This window comes from Lynx canadensis, chromosome E1, assembly GCF_007474595.2.
Source record: "Lynx canadensis isolate LIC74 chromosome E1, mLynCan4.pri.v2, whole genome shotgun sequence".
Lineage (NCBI taxonomy): Eukaryota > Metazoa > Chordata > Mammalia > Carnivora > Felidae > Lynx > Lynx canadensis.
The window spans coordinates 11,226,998-11,250,461 of record NC_044316.2 but is presented as its reverse complement, the minus strand read 5'-3'; the positions used below and the strand labels follow the sequence as shown (position 1 = coordinate 11,250,461).

The following is a 23,464-nucleotide window of genomic DNA, read 5'->3' as shown; positions in this document are numbered from 1 at the left end:
AGGAGACCTGCGCCCTGAGAGCTCAGGGCCATCAAGGTAGGAAGACAAGGGGCTGTGGAGCTGGACCTCCTAGGACGGACCCCCACTTGCCATCCACACTCGGTGCCCAGAGCGTGCTGTCCCTTCTCTGGGCCCGTCTGCTCTGGGCTTCGTGGGAAAGCTGACTGGGTGGGCATCACCCACGGGCTGGAGTGAGGACGCAATGAGGCAGCACAGTGCTCTCACGCCCGTCTCCCCCAGTGTGCCCTGCCCTCCACGCAACCCAGCTTCTGCTTCATTACCCCGCCAGCTTTACGACGCTGCCCGACTTTCCCTCCGGAGGACTCTGGGCAGGTAAACAGGGTGAAAGACCTACCACTTCGGAGCTCTGTTTCCGACTGTCTAGTGCAGAAGCGAGTCCTCCAACAGCCTGGGGGTCCTCGTAGGTTACCCTGGAGACAAGCAGCACAAGCAGTCAGTACCCACCCCAGTGGTCCCAGGGGACGGGGCGGTGACCTATAATCACTTTCTAGTTTCCCGCAGACTTGGCCTTCGGGCGGAGGCTACGGTCCCAGCACTGGCTCAGCCCCTCATTTCCTCTGGGGTCTGGGACACCATACACCTCGTTGTTCCTCTCAAGTAACAATACCAGGGCATCTCTAAAGCCCAGTGACGGGACGTCAGAAGTGCCCTGACGCTGCAAGTAATACTATTTCAGAAGCGGCAGCCTCGGTAGCATCTGACAAGGAAGGTGGTCTCACGGTCTGGGATTGGGGTCTGTCACTGACCGTGGAGGTTCTCTCCCTCTGCATTCTGACCTCTTTTGCTGTTAAAAGCAACTTGTGCTGGTGAGAGGTGCATGGCGGCCTTGGGTTTCTGGTCAACTTGTTGATGCCTGAGCATGGGACTCAGAAAGCTGAGGTGCTGGGCTCCAGGAAAGCACCTGCCTGCCTTAAGGCTGAACAAGAAGCTCCAAGCATGTGTCTATGCCTCCCTGAGATGCGGGGGAGGGTGTCTATTTTAGGATCAATTTCCCCAGTTTCATATGGCTTATCCTGGCCAGAGCTGCCGTCAGGGAAGCCTCTGCCCACACACTCGGGCAGGAAAACCATGCTGCTAGGCCCTGCCCGGCTGCACCCTCCTAGCTCCTAGTTCCTCTTCAGCAGCAGCACAGGGAGCAGAGAGAATGAGGAGCACTCTCTTGCGGATGGGAGAGATCCGACTACAATCAACCCCGAGGCGGGGAGGTGGGGGTTGGGGGGGGGGGTGGTGTTCATTCAAAATCTGTGCCTATTGCCAAGTCTTCGCAGCCATATTTCAACGTTCTTGGCAGTCCTGGATCTGGTAAATAAAAGGCGTCTTTGTGTTGGCCTGTGACCAGGCCTGGATCAATCCTCCCCCAATACCTTCCGAGAGCCACTGAAACGGTCCCCACATACGTCTTGCGTTGCTCGGCCAAGGAATTCCCTCTCGTCTGGGCAAACATGTCAAAGCCATCACGGGGATTACACTGCTGGAGTGAACTGAGGGTGCCACTGACGCTCTCTGTCCCCAAGTCTGCGGCAACAAAACAAAGGAGGGTAGGGTGAGAATAAAATGTGGCCCGTGGGCTTAATGAAGGATCCCCAAGTTAGGAAGCCAGTGGGCAGGTTAGAGTTCTGGGTCAGGCAGGGGGAACATAGGCCTCTCCTCTGCACTCCCAGCCCACCACATGCAGGAGGAGCCACGGTGGGACCCAGATGGGGGACAGAAAAGCCACTGACCCTCACCCGCCCCCAGGCTACTCAAGGTGGGCAAAGAGTCCTCATGAATGGAAGCGAGACTGCTGGCAGTGGGGAGGGGCCCAGGGCCAGTACCCCTGCAGATTTCCCACAATTCTCTGACCAGTGCGTGCCTCACTAACTCTGTCAGGATATCTAAGGGCCTGGGTCATGTATTTACTGGACAAATATTTTGCAGGCACCCACCACGTTCAGAGCCAGCTCCTGCGTGCACCAAACTGAATTTGACATGGTCCTCGGCCTAAAGGAGCGCAATGAGTAGGTGGGAGCCAGCCAGACAATACCAGTACCTAGCTTGAGACACTGGAAAAGACTCAAAACTGACCCAACAGTGGGGCTTGAAGGCCAAGTGGCCTCTGCTGCAGGGAGAAGGGGGAAAGGTAAGTACCAAGGTACAGAACCTGAAGTCCAGGGTGTGTGAAATGAAAAATGCTTGTGGACAGAGACTGAACGCTAGAAGGAAGGCAGCTAGGGCACCTGGGTGGCTCATCAGTTACGTGTCCAACTTTAGCTCAGGTCATGATCTCACAGTTCGTGATTTCGAGCCCCGCATCAGACTCTCTGCTCTCAGTGCAGAGCCTCCTTCTGATCCTGTCTCCCTCTCTCTCTCTCCCTCTCTCAAAAATAAACAAACATTCAAAAAAAGAAAAGAAGGAAGACAGCAGAATTCAGTTTGAATTTTGGATTTTAAATATGGTGGCCATATGCTGGATGGATTCAAGGCAGAGAAATCTGTTCCGAAAGAAAAACAGTAGCTACAAATATAGGAGATGCCGAGAAGCCAGGATTATAGTAACTGACAGGCCACTAAATAAAAACCCTGTTTGACTGAAATGGAATAAACGTATAAAGAGAAATACTAAGAAAAAAAAAGGAAACAGAAAAAAGCAAGACAGAATTTTGCAAGGGCCATGCATTATTATTTCAATACTGTCATTTTGTTATAGATTCGTATCATCCAGCATATTTGCAGCATCTAGAATCATATACACACTTTCAAACAGAGAAGCGGAAAAGTGGTGAGTTTCTTTTGTTTTAGGTTTCAGGCAGTGGAGCACTTTAGGCTGATGTTAGTTCAAGGAGAGCAAATGTATCAGTGTCATCGCTTCCTACTTCCAAGTCTGTGGCAGACATTACCAATCAACTACAGACTCATCTTCCAAGCTCTGATGTGGCTTCAGCATCCTTCTTAGACCTGTGTCCCAAGTAGCCAATGAGCTAAAACCTATTTGCCATCCTTGGCCTAATTTACATTGAGAAGACAATCACTTTAACCACATGGAATATTCCAGATAAAACACAGCAGCTACCTTTCTTTTAAAGCAAACAACTCCCTGTTCCTTGGAACTCCCTCCACCCCTTCTTTCCAACACAGGTTTAAACTTTTAAGTTTAGGGACAAGAGTCATGAACTAAAAATGGTACAATTGGCCAGGCCTCAGGAATACACTTTCCCACGGATTCCTCAAAATGCTCTCTCTGGGACTTCCAACAGAGAGAGAGAAATGGACCCTCAGCCCAGACTCACAATTACGAAGTGGCCTGCAAAGGAGACCCTCTTTGTCCCTATGAGACACTTACCCAAGCCTGCAAGCTGGGAGGAGAGAGAAGATGGGGGTGCCGTGTTCCCCACCATTGGGCTCACCACAGCTGGAGACCCCGGCCCCAGGTCTATTAAGTTGTCTTCGGTCACTTCGTTCAGTACCTGCCAGAGCATAAGACAGCGGTGAGCCTCGGAGCCCTGGTGCTGGGCTCCAAAGCCAGCAGGCATCGTGCATGGTCCCCGAGGAAAAGCATCGACGTTTCCCCAATACAGGAACAAGGCAGTCTCCCTCACCTGGGTTTCAGGGAACTTCAAGGGTCCGTGGTGGGCCTGGCTGTTAGTGAGCTCTGCATTGGCTCCTCCCCCCACCAAAGGAGGCAGGGCTGAACCAGCCACCAGGACAGTCACTGTCCCAAGAGCTGTAACTTGGGGCTTCTTTGCCACCCTCCTGCCAGGAATGTGCCTGTTAGCTCTTCCTCAGTATCCCACCAACCAGAGCTTGCTCTGTACTTTTTTTTCCTGAAGCTTATTTATGTATTGAGAGAGAGAGAAAAAAAGGGCACACACACAAATGGGGGGGGGGAGGGGCAGAGAGAAGGAGACAGGGAGAGAGAGAAAGAATCCCAAGCAGGCTCCAAACTGCCAGCACAGACCTAGATGCAGGGCTCGAACTCATGAACCGCGAGATCGTAACCCAAGCCAAAGTCAGACGCTTAACCAACAGAACCACCCAGGCGCCCTGAACTTGCTCTTTTTTTCTTTTTTAAGTAAACTCTACCCCCAATGTGGTGCTTGAACTCACGACCCCGAGATCAAGAGTCGCACGCTCTACAGACGGAGCCAGCCAGGCGCCCCTAATTGCTCAAATATTGAAGTCCCAATTAGAAAAACCAAAGGTGAGACAGAATGGAGATAGGCCTCCCAGCCTCTGGAGATGAGAGAATTCTGAAGGAATACTTACTCCGTTACTGGCATTTTGAACTGACCGGCCTGACCTGTATCGTTCGAACCTAACGGGGAAGGGAAAGCAGAGTAAGGGGCGTGACGTGGCACAGTGATGCTCCCTGGTCCCGTGAAGAGCTCCTGGGGACAGAGCCTCCAGGAAAGGAGACCAATCGGGGCCACCTGGGGACCAGGGAAAGTGGATCTCCCCACACACAACTTCACCACGCCTTCCTCCGTAGGGGGCGCTGCCCTGGAGGAGAACCAGCCTCCAGGCTCACCCACAAGCCGGCTGAGGGGAGGGACGAAGGTGCTGGTTGGCACATCCAGGGGACCAAAAGCTTTCCCAGCTGTCCCCTCACATCCTGGGCCCAGAGTGCCCCTCTTGCCCCTAGAGGGGGTGGCTGGGCCAACCACTTTACCTGGGGGGCGCTCAGAGGTCTATCTGCAAAGCCAGGAGAGACGCGCAGCCCCCTCCCTATTTCACAGAGCCTCGCTAGGAGTGATTAGCCTGTGTCGCTAAAATGCCCCCAGCTCAGCTTGCTGGTGGAAAGGGGGCGGGGCGCACACAGGGCAGACAGCCAGAGGAGGAAGACAAGCACAGGCCCCTGGCAGGGCCAGAAGACTCGCCAGTAGCTGAGGATGGGACTCAGCTTGGAGCGACCACAGTGAGCCTCTCCTGTGGCATACCCAAGTCGCTCTCACACCAGGTGGGAACACAAGAGCAATTGTGAGGCACGTGTGTAGGCTGCCCTTGCACTTAAGAGTTCCGAAACGTCATGGGCAAAGCAGTAGCTAAGAGACTTTCTCCAGCCAGAGGCTAGAGACAGCAGGGTTTATGGAGATCTGCTGTCCTTCCACATAGGTCTCCCCACTGGCCGGGGTCTGTGCCTGGTGACCAGTGATCCCCAGGAAGGACCATCTGGTTAGGCGATGTGTATCCACTGTGGTCTCAAGAAAGACTTGTGTGTTTTTACGAGCCATGGCCTATAAGGAGAAGGGGAGTATCAACCCATCTGAAAAGTTTCTAATCCTGGGGTACCTTTCCCCCACCATCTTCGAGGGACAATTAGTCTTATCAAAAGGTCTCAAGCCAGAATGGTACCTCAGGGCTGCTGGCCCAGGCTTTGCTTCTGAATTTGTGGTCAGACTGGGCATGGTAGACTCGGGAAAATGCCCAATTTAGCCCGTCTTCCTATCCTAGGAGGGGCTGAAATGGGTTTAACAGGTGAAAGGCCACGCCCATTAAAAGTACAGAAACCAGAACCACATGACAAAACTGAGGGGTCTCGGGCTGGGAGTTGAGGCACCCCAGATCTGCTCCTCATCTCCAACAGACACACGAGGCTCCTGGTGTGTCCAGGCTTTCTTTGTCTGTCAGATGGACAAAGGACCACCCCCCCCCCCCATCCCTACTATCAGAGTCAAAGCTGAGACAAGGCCCAGGGCTGGGACACCCAGAGCAAAATCACCCTCGAAGTCCCCTAGATGCAAGTTTATCTGTCACACTGACTCTGATGCCAGGGCCCCATGACTCCGAGGGCCTCAGACTTAGGAGAGGGTTGGCCTGGTCAAGGTGCTTTCTGGTGCCTTCACTGGGGGGAAGCCCAAGGTACAGGCACCGGAGTGATGATATGGGAGCTGTACCTGCCATTACCTCCTATTGACAACTGCTGCTCCCGGGGGAGGCTTTGGAAAAGGAAAAGAATTTTCAAGTTGGTTACCTCGAATCCAAAAATGATTTGGCTGCAGAAAGAACTCAAATGAACGTGTATGTACGCATGTGAGTGTGTGTGTGTGTGTGTGTGTGTGTGTGTGTGTGTTTCCCTAAGCAGCAGCATCCGGCACTTACACCCTGCCTTCTTTGGAACACTCTAGACACACTGACATTTGCAAAGGGAGGGAAAAATCTTTTTCTTCTTTTTTTAAAGATGGGAAAGAGGAAATCTTTTTTCCTTAGTAGAGAATCCCCCCCGCTCCCCCTTAATCCTTTTCAAACTCAAAGGATCTTCAAAGGAGCAGGTGCGAAGCTCTCGGGCCCTGCCCTCCCCACCCTCCAGGGGCTGGGGGTACTGGGGAAGGCTGGGCGGCCTGAGGCTTGCAAAGGGCAGAGCCGAATTCCCCACGTCACCTTCCGCCCAGCCGGCCCGGTTCCCAGGAGAACCGAGAAGCATTTTCCCAGTCAGCCGGGGAACACATTAGCAACTCTGATGACCGTTTTCCAACTCTAATCTCTCCCTCCCCCTCTCTCCATTGTTGAGGAAAGAAATCCCTCTGCCAGGGCACCAGCCTTTCCCAGGGAGAAGAAGGGCCCTAACCCCCACCTCTCGTAGCGGAGGAAGACGTTGTTGAGGTCATCGTTGACGTGCAGCAGCTCCTCGGTGACCTCCTCGTTGGACACGCGGGAGATGAGTTCCACGATGCGCTGCTGCATGGCCCGGCAGGTCCTGTTCAGCTCCTAGGGAACACACGCGCCTCTGGCTAGCCTGCTGGGGACGCTTTTGGTCACATTCCATTTCCTTTGGGAAAATGTGCGCCAATTCTTAAAAGTCACAAAAAGAGTGCACGCTTGTCCAGAAAGCTGGACGTGGGTGGGATGCAAAGTGGAAGGCTCCTCTCTGCCTCCTGTCACCGCAGGGGAAGTAAGCTCTTGTTCAATAGACGGACAAGCGTCCACAGCTAGCCGTCATACGTACATCGGTACGTGTTTGCGCAGACCGTTCCTTACATCTTAGAACAGGATTCTTTGCAGCTTGCTTTTTCTCTTCAGCAAAATACTCTCGACAACCTTTTTTCCCACGGCTTTGTACAGCCGGCCTCGTCCCTTCGTGTATTATAATACACCCCCCCTTTCCCCCCCAACTGCTGGGCATTCAGGCTGAGGCCTCTTTTTGGCCGGCCCAAACACAGCGCCAAGGAACATTCGCGCACACACACGTGCTCCTGCATCTGTGCCAGTGCTTCCACAGGACAAGCTACTAGAAGCGGAATTTCTGGGTGAAAGGGCGTGGTCCTTTAGAACACAGACCGGTACTGGCAGAAGACCCTCCAAAAAAAGAGATCAGTTCATTTTACACTCCCGGCAGCACGACCACACCAGGTGTATTTCGGTGGCGCGTCTGACATTTCGCTGAGGTCTGAGCTCAGCAAGCTCTGATGTTTCTTCCCAGCTGATGACTCTCATGAACTCCCAGTCACCACTGGGGCCCTCTCTACCCCTGGAAAGACTATCCCTCTGAAGACAGACCCTTACCACTTTATAGCCTGGCTACCGAAGGCTTTTCCTGCTCCAGATGGCAGCCTGACTCAGGCTCTCGTTGAAACTTGCCTGTGGAGCTCCCTCACCTACCTGCCAGGGCTCCTTGCCATCCTGTATCCCAGACTGGCCCTGCAGCATCCCTGAGTACAGGAAGAGCCTAAGGGCAAAAGCTCCAAGTCCCAATGGGGGAGAAGCAGGGGACAGGTTGTCCCTGCCCACCTAGACGCAGGAGGCAGCTGATGGATGACCCAGTGAATGAAGGGGCTGAGGGCAGGGGCAGAGGTCCTTCCTTCTCACAGCTCGGCCTCAAAACCACCTCCTTTTGAAATGTTTCTGGTAGAAGTCACTGCTCTACTCACTGCACACACACGATCTCTGTTCAGCTCTGTATTTTGTCCAGAGCTTGGCTAGAACTAGGTTTCTCCTCCCACTAGACCATGAACTCCATGAGGGAGGTGCCACCATTTATTCCCCCTCATGCCCTGTGCGGAGCTACACGCAGGGAAAAGGCCTAGGAATTATCTGCCGAGTGGACCACAGAGATGGCCAAACGCAAAGCAGGGAATCCAGGCACCCAATGGCGCCCTGTAACACTGTGCTCACTGCACATGGGGCGTTATGACCGGGCTCCTGGTCTGCCTCACGCTCTACACTCTACGCTGAAGCTTCTTGAGGGCAGAGACGGCATCCTTTGTCCCCGTTTCTCCAGTACCCGTGACTGACACATAGGAGCTACTCCCTAAATGCTCCAGGGAGAATTACTGAAGGCAAGTTGCATTCCTTCTGTCCACACTCGGTCCAAGGCACCGAAACAGTGCTCCCTTACACACATTCACACACACATTCTTGCTTCACCACTGAAGGGGGATGCGTGTCCTAGGCTTGATCCTGCAGGTAAGAGCAAGGTCGGGACTTCGACGGACCTGTCCATCACAGAATAAGTAGACCATGACCAGCCAGACACCAGGCCTGGACACGGCTTCTGCTGTCACCCCTCCCTTGGCTGCTCGGCCTGCGGGGGCTGCTTCCCCAAGAGCGGAGGCAGCTGAGGAAAGCAGCTCAGCCCACGTGGGTCAGCCCAGAATCACCCCGCTCCAGCTGTAATTTCCAAGACAGAAGGTATCTAGATTTGGACAGCTGGGTACAAACTAGTCTGGTGTTTACCAGCAGAAAAACAGCTTCATCTGGAGATTCTCTGGCTTGTTGCGCCCAGTCTCTCTGGTTATGGAAACACTGCCTTGGTCATGGGTCTACCCAGTTGCTGGCCCCCTGTGGAGTTAGAATGCTAATGCTTCTCTTGGTTCTAGGGACAGCAAGCCCAGTGTCTAGACCTTCTAATTTTTTCTATGAACAGATTCCCACTCTTGGTTCTCCTAAGACCCCCATTCTTTGTTTGGGAGAAGGCAGGATCATCCTGGAAATAGGAGGCTCCCAGCAAATCACAGGATAGTCAAAACTCCTCTCTCCCTACCCCCGAGCTGGTACTTCCGGTGCCAGCTGAGCCCTGGCCAGATCAGCCCAGGCAGGGAGTGGCATTCCCACCAGCAGGAGATGCAGAGGAGGGGAGGTCAGAAGCAGGCTGAGGTTGGAGGAAGAAGGATGGGGGCCTGGACTCTACGGTGCTCTGAGTCCTCGGTGCATGCAAACCACCAGCTCCCCATCACTGTCCTCACTCAGTTATCCACATCAGCTTAGCCTTCTACCTAGCACTCTCTCCACTCAGAGAATGGGGAATTCTCCTTCACCTAGAATCTAATTTTCCCTCTCCAGGACTCATCCCAGGCCCCAGTGACCCAGTAGTAAGCATTTATAAACATACAGCCATGTGTCTGAATAACAAGAGGCAAATACCAAAAATGAACTGCACAAGACATTATGTCCAGTAAAGAGTGAAATACCACAAAATGGCCACTCTCTACCATTGTGAATGGCTCGTATCCCCAGGCCGGCCAGGAGAGGGGCACTCAGGAACTGGCCTGGGACTTGGAGCCTTTCCAGAACTCGAGTGATGGACTGTCACACTAACTGCCATGGATGCTGGTGGACACTCACAGGTCAAATCCAGTCACCACAGGAACAGTCAAAGCCAAAGGCCCAGTGGAAACCCAAATTACAGACACAAAGTATGCTCATGAGTGAGGGCTAAAATGAAGCCAGGCCATCAACATAAAACAAAACAAAACGAAACGAAAGCCCACAGAGGCACTTATGAAAGAAGCCATCACAGTAGGTCGCATGAAGGATTCCAGGAGGCAGGGCTGACGTGAACGGTATAAATGATTGTAGTATTTCTAATACACTGTTAGAGTTCAAGGAGCACCTGCTTAGGGCCAAGAAGGAAACTCGGATTTAGATGAACTTTAAAAGACCAGCCCCCGTCAACCAAAAGAAAAAAGATGCTTGGCCATTCTCGGGTAGCAGATCCTGCCCAGCGCTTTGGAAGACACGCCAGAGACCAGCCAAAGAGCATGGGAATGGAGGAGTGGGAGAGACGGAGCCCGGGGACACAGGAGGCCGGGCAGTGGACAGAGCAAAGAGGCGCAGCGCCTGCCTCTCTGCTGTCTGCCAGGACCCCTTCCTGGGCCACCCTGTCACTCCCTCTCCCTGGGTGACGGCGTGCCTGGTATAGAGGAGACCAGCACTCAAGGTGTTTGCCAAAAATCTCTGAGGAGCCAAAGGAGCTCAATCTTTTCTGGAGACTCCCCCCAACCCCAACCTTCTAAAAACTTCCACAGCACTCTGGACATACCTCTACTCGGGGCTGCGGCCCCAGGTCGCCAGAGCCCCTCCATCAGAGCCTCAAATAAGTGAAGACCAGCCCTTACCCCCACCCTAACCACTGGAAGCCTCAGAACGCAGAGCAGCCCTCAAGGATGGTCTACCGGAACCCACGGAGAACCAAACCAGATCCCTCAGAAGATGGCAGGGAGCGTCTCAGTAACATGGCTCCAGATGCCCAAAGCACAGAACCACTAGATGAAAAAGGGCAGGGCTGGATTCAGTCTCCCCCACGGAGCCCAGGCCCTCCCGTGTGCTGGGAACCAAGTGGCAGGCAGCAAGCAGTCATGACTGACTAGATCAGCTCTCTGAGTCTCCAGCACCCTCTGGAACGGTTTCTCTCCGGGGAAGGAAAAGGGGGTCAGCGAAGTGCTGAAGCTCTGCAGAGTGCCACTAAAGTGCCTCCACGGCATGGGGTTTTGGGACACCCCACCCCACGGCAGCTTTTATCTATTTTAAACAGTACAAGAGCGTCTGAGTGGTTCAGTCGGTTAAGTATCCAACTCTTGGTTTCTGCTCAGGTCGTGACCTCACGTTCACGGAATCGAGCCCCGAGTCCGGGTCTGCCCTGACATGGCAGGAGCCTGCTTGGGATTCTCTCTCTCCCCCCTTCGCTCTCTGCTCATCCCCCGCTCGTGCTTTCTCACATGCTGTCCCTCAAAATAAATAAACACTGCAGTTCTCTGGAGAATTTTACTGGTGGAGAAAAGGGTTCCATTACTTTACAGAAGCATTTGGAAAGTGCTAGATGATTTCTGAGACCTCTCCTGGCTCTAACATTACGACTCAGCTCTTGGGAAGAATGAGACCCGAGGGCAGAGAATGTGTGATCTCGTGAACTGCAGGAACCAGAAACACCTGCTCTGAGCTTGCACCTGCTGCCTTGCTCCCACAGCCTCCAGCTGGCGTGGGGAGTGAGATGGCCCCCGACCCACCCCACGGGCAAAGCCTCTGTGGCCCAACCCCGGAGAGGTCCTCAGGCACCTCCCAAAGAGCTTTGCTTAAACTGGCCCAGAGAGTCTGGCCTGGAGCTTCTAAATCAAGGATGTCCAAGGGTCTCTGCACAGAGAAAGTTTTACCATCCCCTTCCTTCAAGTTTTTAAGTTACCACCTTTTCGGGGCGCCTGGGTGGCGCAGTCGGTTGAGCGTCCGACTTCAGCCAGGTCACGATCTCATGGTCCGTGAGTTCGAGCCCCGCGTCAGGCTCTGGGCTGATGGCTCGGAGCCTGGAGCCTGTTTCCGATTCTGTGTCTCCCTCTCTCTCTGCCCCTCCCCCGTTCATGCTCTGTCTCTCTCTGTCCCAAAAATAAATAAAAAACGTTGAAAAAAAATTAAAAAAAAAAAAGTTACCACCTTTTCTGTTTGTTTAATTTTAAAGAATCTCCACACCCAACGTGGGGCTCGAACTTCACAACCCCAAGACGAAGAGTTGCAATCTCCACTGAATGAGCCAGCCAGCACTGAATGTGACCGTAGGTCATCATCATTTTTTTTTTTTTTAATGTTTGTTTATTTTTGAAAGGGAGAGAGCGAGCACAAGAACGGAGCAGGGGCACAGACACAGGGAGACAGAGGATCCCAAGAGGGCTCCTCCCTGACAGCAGAGAGCCGACGCAGGGCTCAAACTCAGAAATCACGAGATCAAGACACGGGCCAAAGTAGGATGCTTAAGTGACTGAGCCACCCCGGCGCTCCCATCGTCTTAAAATAAATAGTGAGAAAAAAGACAGAGATCAAAGGGGAGAGAAGAACCAGAATGTTGAGATTTCTGCCACCAACCACCAGCTGGCCGCCTGCATGACCTTCATGGGGTCACACGCAGCCAGACCCAGGGCAGGCGCAGTTGGGGAGACCTTCCTCTGCCTACCTCCATCTCTAAACCAACCAAACGGAGTGACTTTCTTCTGGCCGGAAGTCTTGCCCAGGTCGTCCTTCCCACTGTGCAACAGCCAGGACAGGAATTTCCTATGTGTTGAAGATTTCGGCTTCTCAACAGAGGAGGAGAACAGCTGGTCAGTGTTCTTTGTGCAAAAGCCCTCCATCGATCAGAACGTATTAAAATATCCTCTTTCTGTCTAATTAATCCCAATGCCTTTATCTTTTCTTCAAGGGACATTCTCATCCCCACCTCATAAAACAATCTTTTAATCATCTTTATGGATTTCCTCTGAACCCTCTCCAAGTTCTAAGGAGCACGGAACAAGGTCCTGAAGATCTCTTTTCTATAGCTGCAAAGGAAGGGGGGAGGAAGGAGGAGAAACTCTTTGTTGAAGAGAAGGGGGATAATGAAGCTAAACATGTAGAATAAACTAGATTTCTCTAGAGAAAATGGTCCTGGACATCCTGGTTTTTGCTGAAATGATGCAAGACGCAAGAGGGGATATACCATCTGCTACTTGAAGAAACAATGTGGAGGAGGGCTTCTTTTATTATCTGACGGATGGCCACGTAGGAATGCCCAATTTTGGCATCACTGGATTAATTAAAAGTTATTACTATTTGAAGACAAAGCTCAAGAGGCTAATTTGGGAGAGACAGAGAATACCGAATGACAGCCTCGGGATCTTTTAAAGATTTCAAACACTGGACTCACGGGCTGCGGCTAAGGACGTGAACTCTAGCAGACACAGACGCAGTCTCAAATTTCAGGCCCGGACCCAAGTGCCCACACACAGGATGGGGGAAGACCTGGCTTACCGGCCATATGAGAAAGAGATGGAAGGTTTTGTGTTGATGGAAACGCTCTCCATTTACAGCATCCGACTCCTGCTGAGAATTGACAGGTCATCTACGAGGTGGGCGGCCAACAGCCACGTTTGTCCCACACAGAGACTGGGCCATGGAAGGGCTTATGGCAGTCCTCAAACATTTAAGGACCCACCTTGCCAAAGAAGACTTTGTTTTGTTCTGTCATCAAACATGACAGACCAGGGTAGCAGCTACAGGGAGACAGACTTTAGCTCGCTGTATAGAAGGGGGTGCCGATGGTAATCACGGGGGCTCCAACTTGCGTATGATGGGCCTGTGCGCCACCTCAAATGGACGATTCCTACCCTTCTAAGCTGAGTGTGATCACTCTGGGCCCTGAGGGGTAGGCGACTGGCCCAGTATCGCCCAGCCTGTCAGCGGGAGGGCCTGGATGTGAACCCGGTGGCTCTTTCTGCCTCGCCGCGGCGCTTCCCAAAGTCTAACTAGGACGTGCGTTTGGAAACCAAGTGCTTCTATGGGCTCACGTGAACAGCCTGTCGTGTCAAGAAGATGTTAAGAAAGATGAGGCAGGGACACCAGGCAACACGCTGTAGGTGGAATCCGAGCACATGTGTGGAGCCGGACTGCCCAGGACGACTCTCCCAGCTCAGGGAGTGGAGGATCCCACACGGCACAGTGTTCCCTCTGGGCACCCTGCCTCAGTTTCCCTCAGGGTCTCCGGCTACGCTGACAGCACAGCATGAGGAGTGGCCTCCGCTTCCCTTGAAGCAAATGGCTCTCCTGCTGAGGTTCGCTGTGGCTCTGCTCAAGGCCACACCTGAAAATGCTCTGCTAGGCACAGGAAGCAACTGGGACGTTCCCGCCCGTGGTTATGGTCGCCACACCGATGCGTCCCGGGACCGACACCTACGATTTCCTCTCTTTGCATCTCCTCCGACCCAGCAGCTTACACTCCAATCGGGAGCAGCTTCTGTTGGCGTGAACATTTGGGGTGGTGACAAATGGGTTTATTTCCATGGCCCTGGCCAGCACTGTGAGCTCTGGACAGCTTCTACCCTGAGCAATCTGGCTGCCCTCCAGCTCAACTGAGGGGTCCTCGGGGGCACATTCCAATCCCATCACTTTCCAAGCAGATGGTGGCATTTTCCCACGTGGCAGTCTCGCTGTCTGGGGTAGCCCTGGCCTTTGGGAGCCCCTGCCCAGCTGGCTCCAACCGTCCCAGGAAGAAGAAGAGGGAAGATGTCAAGAATGACTGAGGAGCGAGGCCAGTGGCAAGGAGAGCCGTGGCTGTTCACACAGAGCTGCCCAACTCCTGAATCTCCCGTGTTGGAAGGCCAGCCTCCCACTGGCACCCGGAGTCGTTCCTTCTCTGTTTGATTTATACGATAGCAGGGAGGGCTGGTAGGCTTGGAGTTGGAACAAAACAGAGGGAAGGAAAACGTCATGGGAAGCAACCTATTTTTGAAAACTGTGAGCTGATGCCAGGAGATTAGGTTCTGTTTGTCTTGGCTGATGGGCTTGTTTAAACACACACACACACACACACACACACACGCACGCACGCACGCACGGAGTATGCTTGCTGTCTGGGTCTGCTATGGCTGTCTGGAAGCATGCTGGCTTTGTTCGGCCCACCCCCTGCTGCCAGGAGCTCAGCTCTGTCCACTGCAAACCCCCTGTCAGCAGGAATTCGGACGCTGACACAGCACAACGCTGCCTCAAGAGGCCCTCTCAGTTTCTCAATTGTTTCTGGACTGCTCTCAGATCCCAGTGCCTGGAAGAACTCCCCCTGCAGGCTGGGAATGGAGGTCAGTGACGCATTAAGGGGACACTGGGTCCCCTGCAGTGGAAAGCTGGACCTGCCAAACAGGCCAACCTGGTCTGCTGCAGGTGTCAGGGGTGAGGTCTGCGAGAGGCCGCTCAGGGCTCCTCGTTCGGGCCGGCTGAGAGTACTCGGTTCGGCTTCAAGAGCAACCCGATGTCACGGCTTCGTGGAGAGGAGCTGTTTCCTGTCTGCCTCCTGCACCAGGCTGGGAGGTCCTCCAGAGCAGAGACCACACTCCATGTACCTCTGCTTTGCTCCGTGTCAGCCCCAGAACAGGCCTTCACCCACCCTCACCTCACCTCCTTAGGAGCCGACGGCTTCCCAGGAGGAAGCAGGCACAACAAGAGGCTGCCTGGGACCAGGTCACTTTCGCTGTGCACACTGCTGAAAGGCAGGGCCATCAGAGCCGGGCCTTCATAGGCTGCGAGCTGTGTGCCAGCAGCAGGGTGGGAGGTACGGCGCCTGGGGGGCCAAGACTGACGACTCTGAGCGCCAGACAAGAACAGCAGAAGCAGGCACGTCGTGAGGCACTCCTGCCAGCTCGCCAAGCCAGTCTGGCTCCTGACCTGTTTACTCAAGCATCTTGCCTCCCGCTGAAAAGATCCTGGCACCTGCAGTTTATGGCACCCTTTCTCCACCCCTCCAGAAGGTCACTGCTTCTAAGGGCAGTGCGGGTGCCATTTTCTACAAGTGCCAGAGTCGTCTGAGATGGGTGTGGTGGAGATCTGGTCACTAGCTTTGGATCTGGCTGGCTCAGACACTAGTCTGAGGGCGGCCCTGCAGGCTGGCTCTGCTACTGGACCCCTCTCTGTCATGCCCCCAGACCCACTCGGCGTCCAGGGGGCGAGGAGGCCAGTTAGCAACGGGTCCTCAGGAACGATAATGTTGGCGACCCCAGCCCAGAATCCTCAGTATTCAGTAAAAGAAAAGGAGCTTCTATTTAATTTCAGTCTCAGGAGTCTCTGGGGGATAAAGTGTGGCTAGAAGGGCTCCCTCGTGTAGGAAAGGTTGAGGAGGTCCTGTCACAAATGTTTACGACATAATGTTGAGGAAGTAAAGCAATACACAAAACGGGGCACATAATAGGATCTCAACTACACCTGAAATGAAAACAAACGTGAAAAAAATGCATCAAAACATCGACAGGGGTTACTTGTGGATGCTGGAATCAAAGAAAATGAGTTATCTTCTTCCTGATACTTCCTTCATCTTTTGAGGGGCACGTGTTCTACAGTCGGCAATTTATTATCAGGGCAAAAAATGTTATGAAGGCAAATAAAAAGGAGAGCCTGGTGCTGGCATCTGATTGCTGCCAGGAAGCATGACGCTGAGTGTGAGCCTACATGTCCCTTCCCACGACAGTCCCCCCGGGCTCCCCTCCTGCCTCACTGCCGCTTCCGCAGGTCCAGACCTTCCACAAGACGAGGCCCCCCCTCACCTGCAGCAACTCCAGATCGGACGAATCCTCCTGCCCGGGGACCATCTCTGTTAACATCTCAGACATGACTTTTGTGTTTCCTCGAACGACGTCCAGTTCACTCCGAAGCCTGGCAATCTGTTAGGCCGGGGAGGTGGGAGTGGGGAGGAAAGCAGGAAGGAGAGGTCAGTCAACCTGAACCTGTCTGGTGACAGTCCCATTCACTGTGACATGTAGGTCACTCCTCTGCATGTGTTGGGCAGAAGGCGGCTTCTTAACTCACTCTGGTCTGGGTGTGAGGGCGATGGCAGCTCTAAGGGAGAAGCGAATGCGGGAGTGAGGCCACCCCCACGGGGCCCTTGGTTAACCAAGAGTTTGTCACGGGTGACGCTGCTGTGACACTGAGGCAGCGCTGTACAGGGAAAGAGCGCCGGGTCCAGTGTGGACTGAGCTGGCTTGTGGCTCAGCCCTCCCACAGCAAGACTCTGAGTGGGGCATTAATCTCCCCAGGCCTCCGTCCCTATGTCTTGCCAGTGAAAGTGGTGGAGTGTGTGATCCCCAAGGGCTCTTCAGGACTGGGGTCCTCATAAGGAACCCCCTCGTTACAGACTCTGGCCCGAGGAGTGCACAATCTAAGCACTATGGTCCTCTGAGAGGCTGGCTGGCATTAGCTGCACTTTCCCAGTGTGGCAAGAATGAGGGAGAGGGACCAAAAGAAGACTCCAGGGGACACCCCCTTGCAAGTCAGCTCCCTACGAAGGTCCCTTTGAAAACTACCTGACCTTCCCATCCAACAGAGCTCCCCAAGGCCTGGGCCTGGGCCCTCTTTCTTGCAGTAGGGACACTGTAAAGGACAGGTATTAATCTGAGCCTCAGTTCCTCAGCTATGCAAAGGTGAAAACGACGGCCTCACAGGGCTGCTGTGAGTAACCCAAGTGAAACCCTGCAAGGTGCTGGCCCACAGGCACCCAGTATCGATCCCTTTTCCACTAAAACATCCAGAGAACTGGATTTGCTATGGCTCTTAACTGCGCTTTGACCTAATTCAAATGACACCTTCTCTCCTCACTGAAGCCTTTTCTGACTCTCCCCTGCCCTCCCTGAGGCAGAACCAAGCAGCGCACCTCCTACCGCAGACCCCCGCCCCTGTCCTGGCTGACCTCCTGGGGACAGGGACTCTGCTGAGTTGAGGTCTGCACTCCGAGCACAGGGATAGCGACAGGAGACTTCGATAAATATGTACTGGATGGAAAATGGACAAATGGTCAATGAGAGCACTGGGTGAGATCCCTGGAGGCTCTTCTTCCCTCCGGTTCCGCCCAGTGGGCGAAGTCCTCCCCAGTCTTAGCCAGAAGAGCTTTCTGACCCTGGAAGCTCAGGAATGCGACAGACACCACATGGGATCAGAAGGGTCCTCAAAGCCAGGCCGCTCTTCCACTCTCCCCCTTCTCCAGACTGTTCTGGCTGCTGGCAGGGCTCTTCCCAAGCTCCCACGCAACCGACAAAGAGTCAGTGGAGGGTCTCAGTGACCATCCAACTCCAGACATGTCAGACTTCCCTCTGGGCAGAAAGGGACACAGTTTTGCCCGTAGCAGCAGAGCCTGCCGCCAGGGACCCTCTTCCCCAGGGCTTCCCTTCTGGGGACAGGTCCTGGCCACTGTGAGTAGCGAGAAAGGGCAGAATGGTGTGAACAGAATAGCACGTTATTGTACAGTCCGTGTTTTAGCTGTGGGTTTCGACCTCCTCTCCTCAAAAGGGCACGCGGCACTCGGGGGGACTATCACGAGGCCGCCCCATCCAGCTGCCCGACAAGCTCATGCCTACTCTGGGGGTGGGTAAGAGGAAGAACCACCGCCCCGTTCTACTAACAGTCGACGGAGGTCAAAGTGACCCAGCCGAAGCCTCACAGTGAGGAGCAGAGTGGGGACTCAAGTCCAGGCCCGCCTGACCTCCAGCTCACCTCCTCCTGCTCGCCTCCTCGGGGCCGCCAGAGAAGGGAAACGTGAGCAACCCTGGCACAACACTTCGGTTAACCACGCCTCATCACTTGACCCCTCTGTCTACGTGGGCTTCCGTAAATAATGACGTTGTCACAGACACTGGAATGGATTTTCTTTTTTCAAGTCTGATCAGTTCTCAAATTTTACTGAATGGCAATTCTACAGATTCATCTAAATACTAGTCTCCACGACGTGTCTAAAAAAATCCAGGTTGGGATTTCAATGGCATTGGCCTCTCAGGAAATAACTCAGGGAAGGTGGGCAGGGTGTGGAATAAAGGCAGGAAGAATGCTTCCTAAGGGCCTTCCTCATCCCGGCCTCGGCCTCACGGCACCTTGCTGAGCGGGTCACCGGCCTCTGATGGCTGACGCCTCTTACAGGATCAATCCAAACCGCTCCGCGTGACTCACGAGGCTGTTCACAACGCAACTCCATGGCTGTGCGCTGGCCTCACCCTCTGTCTCTCCGATCCTGCACCTGCTGCTCCCTCGAGCGCCCCGCTCCTCCACGCCTCCGGCGCATGCCTTGTCAGACAAGCCCCGCTCCGGCTTCGAGAGCCTCAGCAGCATCGGCTCCCGGGGCTGCCCTCCAGGTAGCACTAACTCTCAGCTCCTGCTCCCGCAACCGCACCGCCACACCGTCCACGCAGCCTCTGCACCCATCTCCCCACTGCACGGTGGGCCCTCCCTTCCGTCTGTGGGTCGCGGACACTAGCACAATGCCTGGTCAGGGAAAGCATCCATACATCTCCAGGAAGGGCGAGCAAGGACAGTCGGCCGACTTGCCTATGGCCTGGAAGTGTGCAAGTACCTGTTCTGAATTGGCCGTGATGGGGCCAGTCACGCTCAAAGCCGGGGCCTGCGGAGCGGAGTAGGGAGCAGGAGGAGGCGAGGAATAGGAGCTGGCACTCGTCCTCTGCTGCGACTGGGGCCTGGGCATGGTCGCGGCCGGATCCACTTCGGGGACGCTCTGGCACGGCAACAACAAAGTCCTCTGTTCACCGGGGCTGTCCGTGCAGCTGGGCCCGGCGCCTACCCGCCCCGGCAGCCCCTCCCGCCACAGCCACCTGCAGGGAGGCAGCGGGCCTGGCTCTACGGCTCACCTGTGAGGCTCGGGGAATCCCTGCCCCTTCTGCACCCAGTCTCTCCGTCCACAAATGGGGGGTACCAAGGGCTCTTCCCTCTACTTACCTCCCAGACAAACCAAGCAACTCAGAAAGGCAGCGCCAAGGGCACTCCATGAGAGCTCTGGTCAGGGTTCCCGTTATTAGGGCCCCCCAGAATCCGAGTGGAGGGGGGCTGCTATGAAGTTTTGCTAATCACACATCCCTATCTGGTACCAGAAGATTATATTTTGGCCTTTACAAGTAGACTAATATAAATAGCAATTATGCAATTTACCGAATGTTCTTTGTAATTATAGGCACAAAACAACGCTGTTCTGTATCATTATTAGAAAAATAAAACAGGTTACGTTTATTCCACAAGGCATGGTAAGTGGTTTGGAGGGATCATAATGAGAACAAAGCTTTGCAAAGTAGAATTCCTTATGCTTTCCCTTTTGAGCATCTCAGAAAGCCTCAACGTTAACTGTGTTCACAGAAGAGACCTGCACAGGCACTCTGGACTCCTTGTCCCCATTTTGGAGATGGGCAGATGAGGCCAGTGAGGCAGAGTGTGTGTGCTGGCACAAGGCGCCTCTCTCCCAGATCCTGGAGCTTCCTGGCTCCCCCCCCCCCCCGGGGGCCAGGCGCTGATTCCCAGCCAGTAGAGGTACTCGCTTCCCAGGATGAACGGTCACCATCACCTGCGTGCTTCTCATTCTGAAGCACAGAGCTGCCTCACGTTGTAAGAGGCTTCAGTGGGAGGAGGCCTTCTCTGGGCTTTGAATTCCAAGGCTGGAGGAATTCAAGCATGTCTGGATTGACACCGAACACTCAGTTCAAAATAAAATTTAGATCTATTTGGCTTGTACAGTCTAAAAAACTGAAAGCTGCCCTCTGCCCCACGATCAGTGACGTCACCAGCTCCTCTGCACTGCCGTGGACACGGAGGTGCTCCGGCACTCCCAAAGGGAGATTCCTGGGCCCTCGGAAAAGCGGGTGCTAGTGACCCTCATGGGATGGGCCCTCACAGGCTGGCTCCACCCAAGCAGCCATTTCCAGGAAAATCTCGGAACTGATCCCTCTGTTATATCCTCCTTGCACAGTCAGATGAGAACTGGGAGCGGGGGTGGGGGAAGACACTGCTGCCACTTAATCACCAGTCAACCAGCCGTCTCACTCCTGCATTCCCCTTGTTATTAAAAAGAAATGCCCTCGAGCTTTAAGAACGCGTGATGACAAGCTGAATAATTCAAACGGAGCAGCAGAAGGGTGGTGGCAGTGGCCTGCCCGTTCTGCAATAGGTCTTTCTAGAAAACGCCAGCTGGAAGCTTACCCGCTGTGGTGTGTGTATGGGAGACAGAGCGTCCAAGTCTGCCATGGGAAACTCGACCCCTTTCCTCTTCAGCTCCTCGTATATATGCACAACGCCGGTGAGGTCAGGACTGCTTCGAAAGGCATCAGCCCACGCCTGGGAGGATAAAAGAGGGCCTGTCAGGAAGCATTTCTCACCAAGGGCAGCCCAGGTCCTCTCTCAGAGGCCAGTGCCCTCCGACCCTCAAATGCCAATCATGCTGGCCAAACCCACTCTGCCCCCGCGCCCCCCGCCAGCGCTGCCACGACGGGGCTGGCGAAATCCGGGTTTGCAATGGTGCTGTTGAGCATGAACAAAAACACAAAAACTTAATTCAGCGTGTAGCATTTCCTTGGAGAAGATGCGGAGAAATAACACCTAAGCACTGTGGCGCATCCTAAAATGCAGGCATTTCCCTAATCGCCGGGAAATCAATTCCTGGCGATGCTTAGTTGAAGGGCGTGCGGAGGCTGCCTCGCTGCCGTGCCCGCGGGATGCCATCAGGACCGGAGTGCCTCGGCTCTGCTCGGCAGAGCTCCCGTGGGCGGAGGCAGGAACCGTAGGCAAATTGAGCAGAAAGGAAAGGAGAAATTGATGTGTGGCGGAAATAAAGGCTAATGCAAGGTCTCCTCAGTGGATCAGAGAGTGCAAAAGCGGAGACCACCTCGCCTGGCCGGAAAGGGGAGGTGGCAGAGGCTCAGGGGAGGGAGAGCCCGGAGCTGCCCACCGTGGCAGCGCCCACGTGCCCACATCGGAGAAGCCATTGGAAAGCACGGCCACAAGAGCCCCTTCGCTGAAAACACAACACAGAGAGCAAAGAACGAACATCCCAGTAGACACTGATCATTGATTCATGACACTCAAAAAAGAATTGAAATGTTTGGTTCTTTGGAAGTTACAGGATCAAAAAAAAAAAAAAAAAAGAAAAAAAAGCATCTCCAAAGGGCTCCCCCAAAACGAAGCCCAGCTCTTCAAAACGGTCCTGTCACCCTATACGTACCCAGAAGAGGTGGCGTGGCGTCTCGCGCCCACGGTTCCGTTGCCAATTCTGCTGTTGTCACAAGCATTTCCCTGCCTCCCTGGCTCTAGCACTGCGTTCCAACCAATCCTGAGGCAGCCCCAGAAACTCTATCTCTAACCACCAGACCCACTTGAAGTTAAAAGGTCAGTTTCCAAAAAGCCTTGCTCATTACGACTGATACATCTCACCACAAACATTACTGTCAGCCTGGCTTCCTTGATCCATTTATCGAATGTGCACACTCAGGGATTTAATGCCTGCTTGAGGACGGCCCCTCTCGGCCGACACTTCCTCCTGGATTCTGAGGGGGGCCCATGGTGCCTGCGGAGGCCCATCGGAGCACCAGCTGGAGAGCAGCACCCCTGAGGCCTGCCCCCCGCCCAGGGAGTGCCCCGGAGCCCCATTCTCCACCAGCTGCTTTGGCTGCTGCCACCTGATTCAAAATCCAGCTGAGTCCTGCGACTCTAGCTTCAAAATGCAGCTAGCGTGTTCGTTTAGGGTCTAAGGCTAGGTTTACAGTCTGTGGTGGGAGGCCAGGGAGAAAAAAGCATGATGGTCCTTCCTGCTGCCACTTCCTGCCTCGATTTCAACGGGAGGACCAACAGTTCCAGGGGATGGCTTGTCAGTTATCTTGTTCTCCACCTCAGCCAACACCAAGATAGGAAGAATGGAAATTAAAGAACCATCACTGTGCTCTCCAGACGGGGGACAGTTCTTGGGGCACCTGCCCAGACGGCGACTCAACAGGCCCCCTTTCTCCAGTACTATGTATTCTGTGGCACCAAGAGGGAAACACACACCCCAAGTTGGGCCAGTCAGCTTCCCCTCCACCCAGGAGCTAGGCCCCGGGCTTGGGGAGAGCTGGGCTGCTCTTCTTGGGTAGGTGACACTGTCCACTCTAGATGTGGGCAGCCATGTGCCCAGCGGGGACCAGGGAGCAAGAGCTAGCTTATACGTGGGACGTTGAGACCAGTGTGCTTAGAGGTGCAGACGAGAGGACTGGCGGGCTTTTCTGATCCCTCCTGTCCCTTCCCAGGTCCAGTCACACCCAGGGTTCTGGGAAGCCCTACCTTGTCCTGACAGACTCTCCTCTTTGCCTAGGCCAGCTGGAATTAGAATTTGTTATCTGCAACCAAGCAGTCTTGGCTAAGCTACTCGCTTCCCACCTGCCACTGTTTCAACCCCTGTATGAGACCCCTGTGCAGTGTGGCTGAGGTGGCTACTAACAGCACATACGTTCCTGGCAGCATTCTCTCCTGAACAAGATTCTGATGCCAACAGGGAACAGGGCAGGGGCACCTTTAAAGGAGGAGTCGTAGGTGGAAACACAGAACCAGGAGAAACCCAGAGACGCTACATGCCTCTCTCATCTTCCGGGGACAATGCCCAAATACCTGTGCTCCTGTCTTCTCTCCACTAGGTCAGACGTTTGAAGGCACACACCGAGTCTCGCCCTTGCAGAGAAGGCAGTCAGACGTCATTTGTCAAGTCAGATTGAATTTCGTACTCACAGTTACCAAGCTCCATCAGAGAACACAGGAAGATGGCCAGAGAGGCTGTCCACATTCTGAGGTGACAGTGACAACACAGGAGCCTCTCTACACGATTGACCCTGCTGAGATTTCAGACTCTGCTCTAGGGGAGAGGTGGAAAACCTCAGGAAGTCTGGTCTACTCTGGGTCCCCAACCTAAAGCCAAGGAGCCACAGGGGTGGGGCTGGCAGGCTGCCCTATAGGAAAGCAAAGTGACACGGCA

The 23,464-nt window shown here is 54.2% G+C and overlaps 1 protein-coding gene across 3 annotated transcripts in view; it reads right to left on the bottom strand.

Moving 5' to 3' along the window:
• TOM1L2 (target of myb1 like 2 membrane trafficking protein) overlaps positions 1–23,464 on the bottom strand; it is a 120,908-nt gene that overhangs the window by 14,912 nt on the left and 82,532 nt on the right. For all 3 annotated transcript variants that reach the window (XM_030297050.2, XM_030297048.2, XM_030297049.2), the window contains exons 5-12: positions 20,671–20,805; positions 19,043–19,201; positions 16,254–16,370; positions 6,569–6,702; positions 4,264–4,312; positions 3,341–3,464; positions 1,419–1,536; positions 356–431 (exon numbers count right to left, since the gene is read on the bottom strand). In XM_030297050.2, the coding sequence (XP_030152910.1) occupies positions 356–431; positions 1,419–1,536; positions 3,341–3,464; positions 4,264–4,312; positions 6,569–6,702; positions 16,254–16,370; positions 19,043–19,201; positions 20,671–20,805 (912 nt within the window). The remainder of the gene's footprint in view (positions 1–355; positions 432–1,418; positions 1,537–3,340; positions 3,465–4,263; positions 4,313–6,568; positions 6,703–16,253; positions 16,371–19,042; positions 19,202–20,670; positions 20,806–23,464) is intronic.